The following is a 12,023-nucleotide window of genomic DNA, read 5'->3' as shown; positions in this document are numbered from 1 at the left end:
CATAAGGTGCCTGTTGTGGCGGCAACCCAAGACCCAAATGATGGACACAAGATGTGAAGGAAGCCATTAGGCTAAGGAAGTAATCTTACCAGGTACTGGCAGTAACTGAAGCAAAGACTCAGGTAAAGGTGGAGTTCAGCTTTCAGTTAGCCTTGAAGTGATTTTGGCAAACTGTCTGGTGACTCATAACGAGCAGTCCTTCCTGCCCAAACGCTATAAAGTGGGGAGTGAATGCTGCTGACCTCCACAGAAGACATGGTTAGGGGGGAAACCTTCTTCGGTGTTCTCCTGAACCCCAGTGACACTCTCTGACACCCTGCCTATCTGCCCTATCACTGTGGCAGAGTGATAAAGGTGGTTAAAAAAAAAGGTAAGACCCCTGGGGTGGATGCCCCACCTTTGCCAAAGCTCTGAAAGCTGTGTTGCTATTTTGTTTGACATGCCTCAGTAGCGTTGTGTGGAAGGGGCAGTGAACTCTCCCTTTTCTTTTAGAAGGTCCTGAAGGCTGTAGATTGTTCTTACACAAGCTGTAAATGTTATTATGTCATCGAAATAGAAATAACATGCAACCCCCCCTATTAGAAATGTGTGATTTATTTATTTGTTATATTTTTATATTTCTTAAACACTTGATCTGTTTTTTGAGTAAGCAGAAAATCAGCATCACGAGGTGTGCACACACCAGAGCTTTTTTAATCTGAGATATGAGCCGACATTCAGAGGTCTGGAGCCAGGTCAGTCCTGTGCAGGTAGAATAATTAGTCTTTTTTATTTATTTTTTTTAAAAATTGCTTTAAGAGCAGGATTTGTAAGCTACATAAAGATAATTAATCCAGATATGCTTTATGCAGCAGTTTCGTCTCTTGATTAATTAACTGCAAATAATAAGTTAATGATCAATGCAATTTTAAATAGATTCTACTGCTTAGAAGTATCAGACACATTAATGTTAATAAAATGAACAGTATGCAGGTATTTCAAATGCATTTTTTGGATGGATTTGGATAAACATCTAAAATCAAGAGTAAGAAAGCAAAGAAAAAGGGAGGAGGGGGGGGGGGGGTTATTCCAAAGTGTACCAAACAGGACTTCACCATTGCCAATAGCCTGTCAGCTGGTTGTGGGGAGGTAGAGTATAGTACAGTATGGTGGTCTCTGCAGAACTATTATTATTACAAGGATTCTGGTACAGCAAAGAAAACGTGACAAAGGAGAAACAGTGAGGATACTGTGTGCTGTATGGAGGAATGGGAAGCTATGTGTTTTTGGCATTCATGTCACAGCCCTTTTGAAAAATGCATCAAAGCAATTGCAGAACTCGAGGGACTCAGTTTGGGCACACAAAGTCGTGACCACCATCCAAACCTCAGTGGTAAGGATTGGGGGAGGAGGAGAGGGGTGCTGCTTATAGTTGAGGGTTTAAAATTCCTGCCGCTTAATATTAAAAACGAGCTCTCCACCATACCATGGCAACACAAATTCCCGTAATTTCTGTGGATGTGCCTCTTAAGTTGCAAGATGTGTGTACGCGTGTGCACGCACATGCCTGCTGTGCTATACAGTGTACTGAAAACAATTTGTCAGTGGCAGTGGCTTGTATATTTTATGCCTCCTGAAAAACTTGGAAACAGATTGTGTTGTTTTTCATGCTTACATTCACACACGGCTATTAGCCGAAATGCCTTCTGCTTTAAGAAGAACTCTCTCTTCCACCTTCTGCTCGGAGAAATCACAAATAACGATGGCCCCAGTCTAACTATGACTTTCTTACATGTGCACTGACTGTTAGAAATTGAAATGAGATCACTCGCAGATGGATAATTCCCTGCAGATGTCGTACTCCCCACTTATCTTCTGCTTTGTAATTCTTGGCCAAGACTTCACTAAAAAGAAAAAATAAGTTCATCTCTCTGTATGGAAGCAAAGATCATGCTGTTATAGTTACAGCTTCAATAAAAGTCATAAGTTGGATTTCAGTCAACATGTGGAGATAGGTCACATGTTAAAGTGACTGGAACTGAAGCCTCTCTGGTTTCTAAGCAATGCTGGTGTTTACCCCAAAAGATTTTTTGCTTCTGGCTTTATTGGACAATAAGTGTAGATAGACAACAAAGAATTTCGAGAGAGGGGAAAGTCGAAGGTCCCCTCTCTCTGGGTCGGTCCTCGAGCCTGGACCGGTGCATTCTCTTTTTTTTTTTTTTTTTTTTTTTTTTTTTTGCCTGTCCCGTTTGGCTCTTTTGCCATCAGAATTATTGTCTAAAGGCGAAGAAAGATGCCCAACGGATTTTCTTTACCAAATTGACCATCCCAGCTTTGCCGTAATGGTCCATTTGATTCACCTTTTATTCTTTATTTTATTTTCACTTGCAGAATACGGGACAGACTTGACTGGGGGAAAGAAAAGGGAGAAAGAAAGAGGGAAAGAAAAACAGTTGAGAAGAGGGACGGGGGAGAAGGGCAAAAAACAAAAACCAACAGAATAAGCAGAAAAAAAAAAATACATATATCGATCACCTGGATCACCTGTTGAGAAAGAAAAAAGAAAACAAGCAGAAGAAAACGAGAGTAATACAATAAACCACATCACAATGATATATGGGAATATGACAGTAAATACTAAATATTAAACATTATTGTGCAGCACGTAAGATCGACAGCACAGTGTGCATTGAGGTAGGAGCCAAAAAGGGTGTAGTTTGTGTGTGTGATCACCCGTGTGTACACCTGTGAGCATGGACGCGCTTGTTTTCTTAAAAGGTTCCCTCATGTAATGATCTGCTAGAGGGTGTGGGGGGCCACTGCCCCGTCCTCCAGGGCATGAAGCAGGTATGGAGGAGATCAAAACTCCAGACATCCAGAGGCCCCCAGAACACAAGAGACCAAGGAAGACCAACAGAGGGGCAGCCGTGCCACCGTCCCAGAAAGAGCTGAGGAGAGTCCCAGATGAGGGGTCACCCAGCAGCCACGGAGCAGAAGCCAGGGGGGGCTGCAGTGACGTGCCCGTGAGCTCCGCCGGCAGCCAGCTGTGCCTGAGTGACCGAGCCCCAGGCTGAGAGGCCGGGGGCACCCCACCTCCGAAGTGGCCCAAGCGAGCCCCAGGCTCCAGGCCCCGATAAGCAGCCGCCAAGGAGTGAGCCGGTGTGTACCCGGACGCCCACCCCCGGACACAAAGAACCACCAACGCACCGATGTCTGAGGGAGTCCGCCCCCAGCAGGGGAAGTGGTGGGGGGAGATAGGCCTCCAAACCTTGGAGGGCCTGAGCTGTCCTCAGAGAGGTGGCATCTGATACCCAACCTGACATATAGACACAGACATACAGGCACACACAGATACAAACATCCATTCCCACCCTCATGCTCTCATATGCACTTACTCCACACTCAACCAATGTGGAGACAGACATAAAGAGACGCTGTACACACAATCACACTCCCCAAGCGTACTCTACGAACCGGGTCTAGGTACCCTTGCCCCTGGAGGGGGGAACTGCACCCAGACCCAGGTTGTGTTACCCTTTTCCCTGCGGTGGGGAGAAGCAGACCGCCCCGACTCCGCAGCAGCAGGGAGGCCCCACATTCCGGATCCCAGTCGGACGGCCAACTCCTCCTCCTAGCCCCCCTGCTCCAGCAGAAAGCAGAGAACGAGGGTGAGAGAAGACTCCTAACCTCCCTCCACCCGCTCATTGTAGTGTTGATGTATGTGTGTTCTAAGGTGCATTTAAAACCCAGGAGGGCATGGAGCTACCTGCCAGAGAGCAGCAGGTAAGCGCATAGTCCCTCCTGCTAGCCCTCAATGTCTACGTGTATTTAAAATTGAGAGGTGGGCAACGACGCCGGGGGTGAGGTGTACACCCTGATGGTAATTGGGATTCCGTGTAGCGTGCCCACCCCCAAGATCCTATATGTATGTGTAATGAGAGTGTGAGTAATGTGAATGTCTAAGTTGCGGGATAAAATTGAGGCAGAGGCAGCCAGAAGGGGACAGAGGGGGGGGGTTACCTCCTCTGCACCCTGGTGACACACCCCTACTCCAAGGCCCTGCATGTGTGGGTGGTTGTGGTGGAGCGGGAAGAGGGAGGCAGCTGGAGATGGGGAGGGAAGGAAGGGAGGGGCAAGTGACCCCTCCCTGGGGCCAGCTCCCCCGCTGACCCCAGTAGGCACCCCCATACTCCGCGACCCGCCAGGGAAGGGGGGCCCAGGCCCATCCGAACCGGGGCCCAGTGCAGCGGCGCCGCCCGGCCCCACAGAGCCCGGGGCAGTCCACCCAACCCCACAACAGAGAAAACTGCACCCACCCCATCATCCACTCATCTTCCAGACTACATAAGACAATAGACGCCCAGGCTGAGATCTTCCTCCACCTCTCCTGTATCTCCCCCTCTTGCAGAGAGAGTTCCTGAGAGAGGAAAGCTCCTGCAAGATGTAACAACCCCCCCCCCACCAGTTGAAGAGCCCCCCAGGTGGCTCGGCGCACCGGCGGCACCCCGCGCCAGTGGCGGGCCCCCATATACCCACCGGCCCACAACCCCGGCAACACACCAACCAGGACCCAGGCCCCCGAGGCCCGGCCAGGGCCCCAGGCCAGAGCCGGAGCGCCCCCAGAACCTCACGCCCGTCCCGGACCCACCCAGGGGCAGCCAGGCTACCAGGTCAGTAACCCCCGTCCGTCAGCACAGACCCTCCCCTAGCCCCGCTGCACGTAGCCACGAGGAAGCCGTCACCTAAGAGCCAACAGAGCCCCTAATTGGCCATGACCGCTACCCCGAGTTGAGCCCCCCAAGGAAGATGCTCCCGGGGAACCCCCCGACGCCCTAAGCCCGACCCTACCCCCACACCAATCACAACAGTGAAGGCGAGACCAAAATATGACCCCCCACCCCCACTAGGTGATGGAGCTGATCAGAGGAGCCCAGAGCGATTGATCTGATGTGGTGGCAGAGGCTGTATCAAGAGTAATGTAATCTAATAGATAATTTCTATATTGGTTAGAATTAAGATTGTTTTTATTTTTCCAGTTCATGAGGACTGTTTTCTTGGCTATGCATAGGGCAGTGAAAACCATATGGGCTATATTCTTTTCTGAAGTGACATTATCTAAGCTGCCCAACAAACACACTAAGGGGGAAGTTGGAATGTTACATTTCAGACACTTTGATAAGTCTTCACATATCTCGCGCCAAAACTTCTGAACTGGTGGACAGAACCAAAGAGCGTGGATATAATTGTCCGGTGAATTGGTTTGGCAGTGTGAGCAGTTGTTGGTAGATGCAAAGCCCATCTTGAACATCCGATGACCTGTATAGTGCACTCTATGTAGTATTTTGTATTGAATTAATTGAAGACTGGGATTTCTGATTAGATGAAAGGTTTTTAAGCAAATCTGAGACCAGAAGTTTTGGTCTAAGTTAACTGATAAATCCGCTTCCCATTTTGCAATAGGAAGTGATATTGATTCATCTGTTTTAGAAAGCATTCTGTATATTTTGGATAGTAATTTGGGGGTTTTAAGAGTAAAAAATTGAACCACACTTGGTGGTGTTTGTAGTTCAACTTGACCCAGTTTAAATTTCTTTTTTATTATGGATTTAATTTGTTGATATTCTAAAAATCTTTTCTTGTTGATCCCATATTGTGTAACTAGTCTGTCAAATGAAATAAATTCTGTTCCTTCTAGTATATGTTCTACATATTTGATTCCTTTACCATTCCAATCTGAAAAGTTTATCATATTATTGTTTTGTAATATGTCAGGGTTGTTCCAGATAGGTGTACGTTTGCATGGGATTAATGAAGACTCTGTCAACTTCAGAAACTCCCACCATGCTGTCAGAGAAGAGCTGATGTTGATGCTTTTGAAGCATTCATGTCGTTGGATGTTTGAGCTGATAAATGGTAGATCTGAAATCTCTAGATTATTGCAAAGTGCTTGTTCTACATCTAGCCAAGGTTCATCTAAGAGGGTATGTTTTAGCCATCCTGAGATAAACTGAAGCCTGTTGGCTAAGAAGTAGTGCTGAAAGTTAGGTAGTTCTAATCCTCCTTTATCCTTGGTCTTTTGTAGTGTTTTTAAGCTTATACGTGGGGGCTTATTTTTCCAAAGGAATTTGGACATATATGAATCTAGAGATCTGAACCAATCTTGCGGCGGTTTAGTTGGGATCATTGAGAATAAATAATTTATTTTTGGTAATACCATCATTTTTATAGCAGCAACCCTTCCCATGAGTGATATGGGTAGACATTTCCATCTAGCCAGATCACCTTCTACTTTCTTTAAAAGTGGGGTATGGTTTAATTTAGTTAGATCTGCAAGCTTGGGAGAAATATTAATACCTAAATATTTTATATTTCCCGATTGCAGTGGAGTAGAAGAGGAATTATGGAAGCAACAATTAATAGGAAGGACTGTAGATTTTGACCAGTTAATTGAGTAATCTGATATTCTTGCAAAAGAGTTTATCAATTCAATCACCCCAGAGATATTGGTTTGTGAATTTTGGAGAAAGAGTAACACATCATCAGCATAAAGGCTGATTTTATGTTCTACGTTCTTGCATTTTATGCCCTTAATTGCTGAATTCTGTCTAATTGCTGCTGCTAGTGGTTCGATAAAAATTGCAAACAGTGAAGGGGAGAGTGGGCATCCCTGCCTGGTGCCCCTCAGGAGACATAAGCTGGAGAATGTCTGGTCATTTGTTCTGACACAAGCTGTTGAGGAATTATATAATATTTTTAACCAGTTGATGAAAGAAGATCCAAAACCAAATTTGTGTAAAGTTGCAAATAGAAATTTCCAGTTAACTCTGTCAAACGCTTTTTCTGCATCTAAGGAAAATATTGTAGTTTCAAGGTTTTTACTGTATGAGTAGTCTATCAAATTAAGTAATCTACGTGTATTTGTTGATGAGTGCCTACCTTTTATGAAACCAGTTTGGTCAGGATGAATTAAGAGGGGGGTTATTTTCTCTAGTCTCTTCGAGAGAGCTTTGCAGATTATTTTGAGGTCTACATTAATAAGGGATATTGGACGATAGCTTGAGGGATATACAGGGTCTTTGCCTGGTTTTAGCAGGAGATTAATGTTTGCAGAATTCATATTTGATGGAAGTCTGCCCTTTTCTTTGATTTCTAACAACGTTCTGTAAAAAACTGGTGCTAGAATCGTCCAGAATTCTTTGTAGAATTCTGCAGGAAAGCCGTCTGGACCTGGAGCCTTATTATTGGACATATTTATCAGGGCTTCCTGGAGTTCACCTGATGTCAGTGGCGAATCCAGTGCCATTGCTTGAGAGTCTAATAATTTTGGGAGAGTTATGTTGTCTAAAAATTGATCAATTTCCTTTTTAGATGGGTTTATTTGTGGTGAATACAACGTTTTATAGAAATCCCTGAAAATGTTGTTTATTTGTTTCGGTTCATATATTGTGTTCCCAGATGAATCTTGAACAGCACATATAGTTGTTTTTTCTTTATTTATTTTTAACTGGTTTGCTAGAAATTGACCGGATTTATTACTATGTTCATAATTTTGTAAGCGTAGTCTTTGTACTAAGAATTTTGTTTTTCTATCAATTATCTCATTTAATTCTAGTTTTGTTTTGCGTATTTTGTTCAGTGTTTTCTGATCTTGGTGGGACGCGTAGGCTTCTTCTAGTGATTTGATGTTTTTTTCTAATTCCTGAATATTTTTGTTTTCTTTTTTCTTTTTATGTGATGAGAAAGAAATTATTTTACCTCTCATCACAGCTTTCCCTGCTTCCCATAAAACAGAAGCTGATGTTCCGGGAGTGTCATTAAAGTCTAAATATGAAGTCCACTCTTTTTTAAAATATTTAATAAAGTCTTCATCTTTAAGCAGTGATGTATTAAATCTCCAGTTTTTACTTGGCATAGTATTATTCTTGTGCATTAGTGTTAAAGATACAGGAGCATGATCGCTGACAACTATAGGGTGAATCTCAGTGTCTGAAACGTCACTCAGCAGTGAGCTGCTGACCAAAAAATAATCTAGACGAGAGTAGGAGTGATAAACATGTGAAAAAAAAGTATATTCCTTACTGGTGGGGTGAAGGGAGCGCCATGCATCGCAAAGACCAAAGTCGCTCATATACTGTTTGATTATATTTGTGGACTGCCAATTACGCTGAGTTCCTGCTGTATTGAGCCTATCCATTTCTTCATTCAGTCCAAGGTTGAGGTCGCCTCCAAGCACAAGTGTGCCATCTAAGTGTTCAGAGAGTGCACTGAAAAAACCGTGAAAGAATGAGGGATCATCAACATTTGGACCATATACACTTACAATACATAGCTTTTTATCAAGTATAGATAGTTTAATGATTAAGAATCTGCCCTCTGGATCTATAACTGTATTGAGTACTGTGAAATTAATTTTTTTATGGATTAAAATTGCTACTCCCCTTTGTCTAGAATTATAACAGGCTGAGAACACATTAGGAAACTCAGGTGTTTTAAGTTCATTCGAACCTCTAAGAGGTCTGTGGGTCTCTTGTAAAAGGACAACATCTGCCTGTAGTTTTTTGAGTTGGTTAAATATTTTTAACCTCTTTTCTCTGGAGCCAGCTCCATTTACATTCCATGTAACGAATCTTAGTGCACCCATAGATGTCTGTGCATAACTAGGGGTGTACTCTGTGTGTGTCGCTTAGACAGGTGGAGAGAATACATCACTTGTTCATAAATAAGGAGAGGGAGAGAGAGAAAAAATGTGTGGCGAGATGCTCCCCGAGTCTGACTATGTGTTTGCATATTTACTAATATGAGTATGCTTGGCTTAAGTGTGTGTATCCTGTAGGTCTGTGTGCGCTGTCTGACTGATGTAAATGTGCTGCCGTTGAGCGCATGACTGTGCGTGATCGTGCAGTGAGTAAATGTCGAAATAAATGATGTTGTTTGTGGATGAGTGTGGAAGCAGGTGATCGAAGCAGTGAAAGAAAAAAAGAAAGAAACCAAGGACGAGGGTGAGCAGCATAAAAACAAGAGGGGGAAAAGAGAGGGAAAAAAAAAAAAAAAAAAAAAAAACGAGAACAGAGAAAAGAAAACGTAAACATTCCAATTAAATCACTGACGGAGAGTGACGGTGTTAATACTGCTATGAAATCACACTTAAGATGCGATTTGATACCGGTAAGTTAAACAAATGTTAATCCAAGTTAGTGTGAGTGGATAGGGAAAGGGTGTAGCGGATTCTTATCTGGTCTGAAGTTAATACAGCCACGGAGTGATGTTGGGGTCGCGGTGGAGCTGTCCGTCCACGTACAGCCGGTCCACAGCGATGACAGCGCGGGAGCCTTTCTGGATGAAGCCGCGTCGAATTGGGAAGAGGACCCTGCGTCGTTCCAGGATCTCTTTGGGGAACTGATCGTTCACGCTGAAGTCCGTTCCTTTTAATTCCCTGCCGCGGCTTTTCACATGTTGCTTTTGTTTGAAGTGGCCAAATTTGGCCACGATAGGACGTGGTCTCCTGGCCGTAGCCCGAATGGGGCCGAGGCGATGCACCCTATCGAAGACGATGTTCTTCACCGTGTCCTCCGGCAGCTTCAGGTGGGTTTTGATGAAGCTTTTTACCGTGGTCTCCGCGTCCTCTCCAGCGGCTTCTGGAATACCAGAAAATACTAGATTATCACGCATGCTACGAGCTTGTAGATCAATAACCGTTTCTTTTATTTTTTTATTTTCTCTATTGAGCTGGGTAACATTTTCTGTGAGAGATTTCACCGACTCCCTTAGCGTGGCATTTTCAGCAGCGAGCGTTTCCACTTGCTGCAGGGATTCTCGCAAGCATTTAAATTCCCGGTGAAGAATCTCCACCAGGGACAGCCTTGCGTCGAAACTGGACAATCGCTTGTCGATTGACTCCAGTATGTCGGCAATATCTTTGCCAGCTGGCGATGTTGTGCCGGGGGAATCTGCCGGGCGTTGTCTTTTCGACGACGGCGTCTCAGATTTGGCCGGGGAAGCTGCACTCTGGGCCTTCTTCATCACGAGATCCTGAAAGCACTGATCAATATAATCTTGGAGAGCCTCTAAACTCTCCCCGTTGTTCTCCAGGGTGTTGGAGATAATTTAGACAATTAGTTAGTTATGAGACAATTGATAAGTGTATTTGGTAATACTGAAGCTTAAAGAAATTTGTTCAAATCTAAACTACCATTTGCTTTAATTTTCCGCCAAAATCTCCGGCGTCTGACGTCAGTTACAACATTAGTCGCTTACCTTGACTGTCACTTCCGCTTACCTCTGCCGTCTCCTCCTTACCCTGCCGTCCATCGGACCGGTGCATTCTCGCCATACAGCACACGGCCACCGCCTCACCCACTGCACTAAACCAGCACCCCAGAACAGACTGTCATTTGTCCAACAGTCAAAACTCTGAGCTGCTGATTAACTTCCCCTCAATTAATCCAAAATTTGCTCATATTTCAGATGCAAAGTCAATTAACAGAATCCCTCATAGTAAACAAATGAGTTTAAATGAAATGAACCAGCACCATTTGAAACTTTCAGCAGTTGTTTTGACATTCCTGTACTGTAATATTTTTATTACTTAACTGCTGACCAGTGAGTCCATAACAAAATTTTAATTACTGATACATAATATCCCAAAAGTATAATATCCCAACCTGAGACAAACAGCAGTGATATGAACTGGGTTAAGCCTCAGTCACAAAGACCTATAGACTGGTCAACGATTGCCTGGCAACCACAGGTCATTTGGGAAAACTGTGTTTTCTCTGACTATAGAGGTTTTGATAATGGCCAGGTGAAGAAAAAAAAAGGTGTTGCACCAAACAGTTTGCATGGACGACATGCAAACTGTATGTAAAATAAAGGTGACTGTGGTAACCCAGTAACCTAGTTTTTTGGTGCAGCATTGCATGCCTCTTTGTGACCAGTGTCATGCTAGCAGCTGCCTGTAACCTCCCACAACCACTCTGAAACCAGTTGCAGAATGCACATTTTTCCCCGGGCTGCCAAATGACTGCTGACCACTACCTGTTCAAACTATCATGGAGTTAGAAACACTGTAGTTTATTGCAGCCCTAAAACAGAGAAACTAATTAACCCTCAAATTCACTCTAAAATTTATACATATGATTAATTTTGAATTACTGAATAACTAACTTAACAACATAGCTAGGCTCCAGCCCCCCAACCCCCGATCCCAAATTGGATAAGCAGAAGAGAAATGATGGATTTGGATAGTGGAAAGAAACAGGAGTACCAGACAATTATAGAGCAGCAGAGTCCAAACACAGTCCTAAACACTGCACCAAGAGTAAGAAAAACTACAAAATGCAGACATGCGTCCAGCTTGAACTCAAGCCGCCATCACCACACCCTCCACCTCTGTTGGAAGTCTCAGCTGTTTGGCTCTGTTCTTTATGTTTACCTTTGTTTCCTTGGTAATCCCACTGCAGAAACTCACAGTACTCCAACATGTTAAACTGCCACGGGGAGCTTTACATATCCATTGGTGTGCAGTATGCAGAGATGCACCCGTCAAGATCTGAATGTCAGTGACTTCTTACTGAACCTGAATAAAAAAGAAAAAGCAAACAAAAATAATGTTAATCAAAAACAGTTTTGTGTTTTTAGAAAATATATTCAGTTGCCTGTGTTTGACATAACCGAGCTACTTTTTCAGCGTAGTAGATCCTCAAACCCAACAAATACAGATTTTTCAGGTCAAAGGAGCTTGCAAAGAAAAGCATCTGGACTTCTTTTAGTTACTTGAAGACGTTTCACCTCTCATCCGAGAAGCTTCTTCAGTTCTAAGGTCAAATGGTGGAGAGTCCCAGATATAAACCTAGTGGGAGTTTCCCCCCACAGAGGGACAAAAGGACCCCCTGATGATCCTCTAATCGCCTGAGCCAAGGTGTGGAACTGGGTGTGGGTCCCAATCAGCCAGAGTTTCGGGTGAGCTTGTTGTGAAACCTGGCCCCACCTTATCATGCGAATTCCTGAGGTCAGATGTCCCAGGATGTGAGTGGGCGTTAAGGCGT

The 12,023-nt window shown here is 44.1% G+C and overlaps 1 protein-coding gene across 1 annotated transcript in view; it reads right to left on the bottom strand.

The window, feature by feature from the left end:
- Nucleotides 1–358: 358 nt before the first annotated feature.
- LOC146517889 (serine hydroxymethyltransferase, mitochondrial-like) overlaps nucleotides 359–12,023 on the bottom strand; it is a 75,507-nt gene continuing 63,842 nt past the window's right edge. The window contains exon 11 of the mRNA XM_085159523.1: nucleotides 359–11,554. Within this exon, the coding sequence (XP_085015649.1) occupies nucleotides 11,521–11,554 (34 nt within the window). The 3' untranslated portion in view covers nucleotides 359–11,520. The remainder of the gene's footprint in view (nucleotides 11,555–12,023) is intronic.

The sequence above is a fragment of the Neolamprologus multifasciatus genome, chromosome 5 (assembly GCF_963576455.1).
Source record: "Neolamprologus multifasciatus chromosome 5, fNeoMul1.2, whole genome shotgun sequence".
In the NCBI taxonomy this organism is placed as follows: Eukaryota; Metazoa; Chordata; class Actinopteri; order Cichliformes; family Cichlidae; genus Neolamprologus; species Neolamprologus multifasciatus.
The sequence above is the reverse complement of the archived record's forward strand: the minus strand, read 5'-3'. Positions and strand labels throughout refer to the sequence as shown.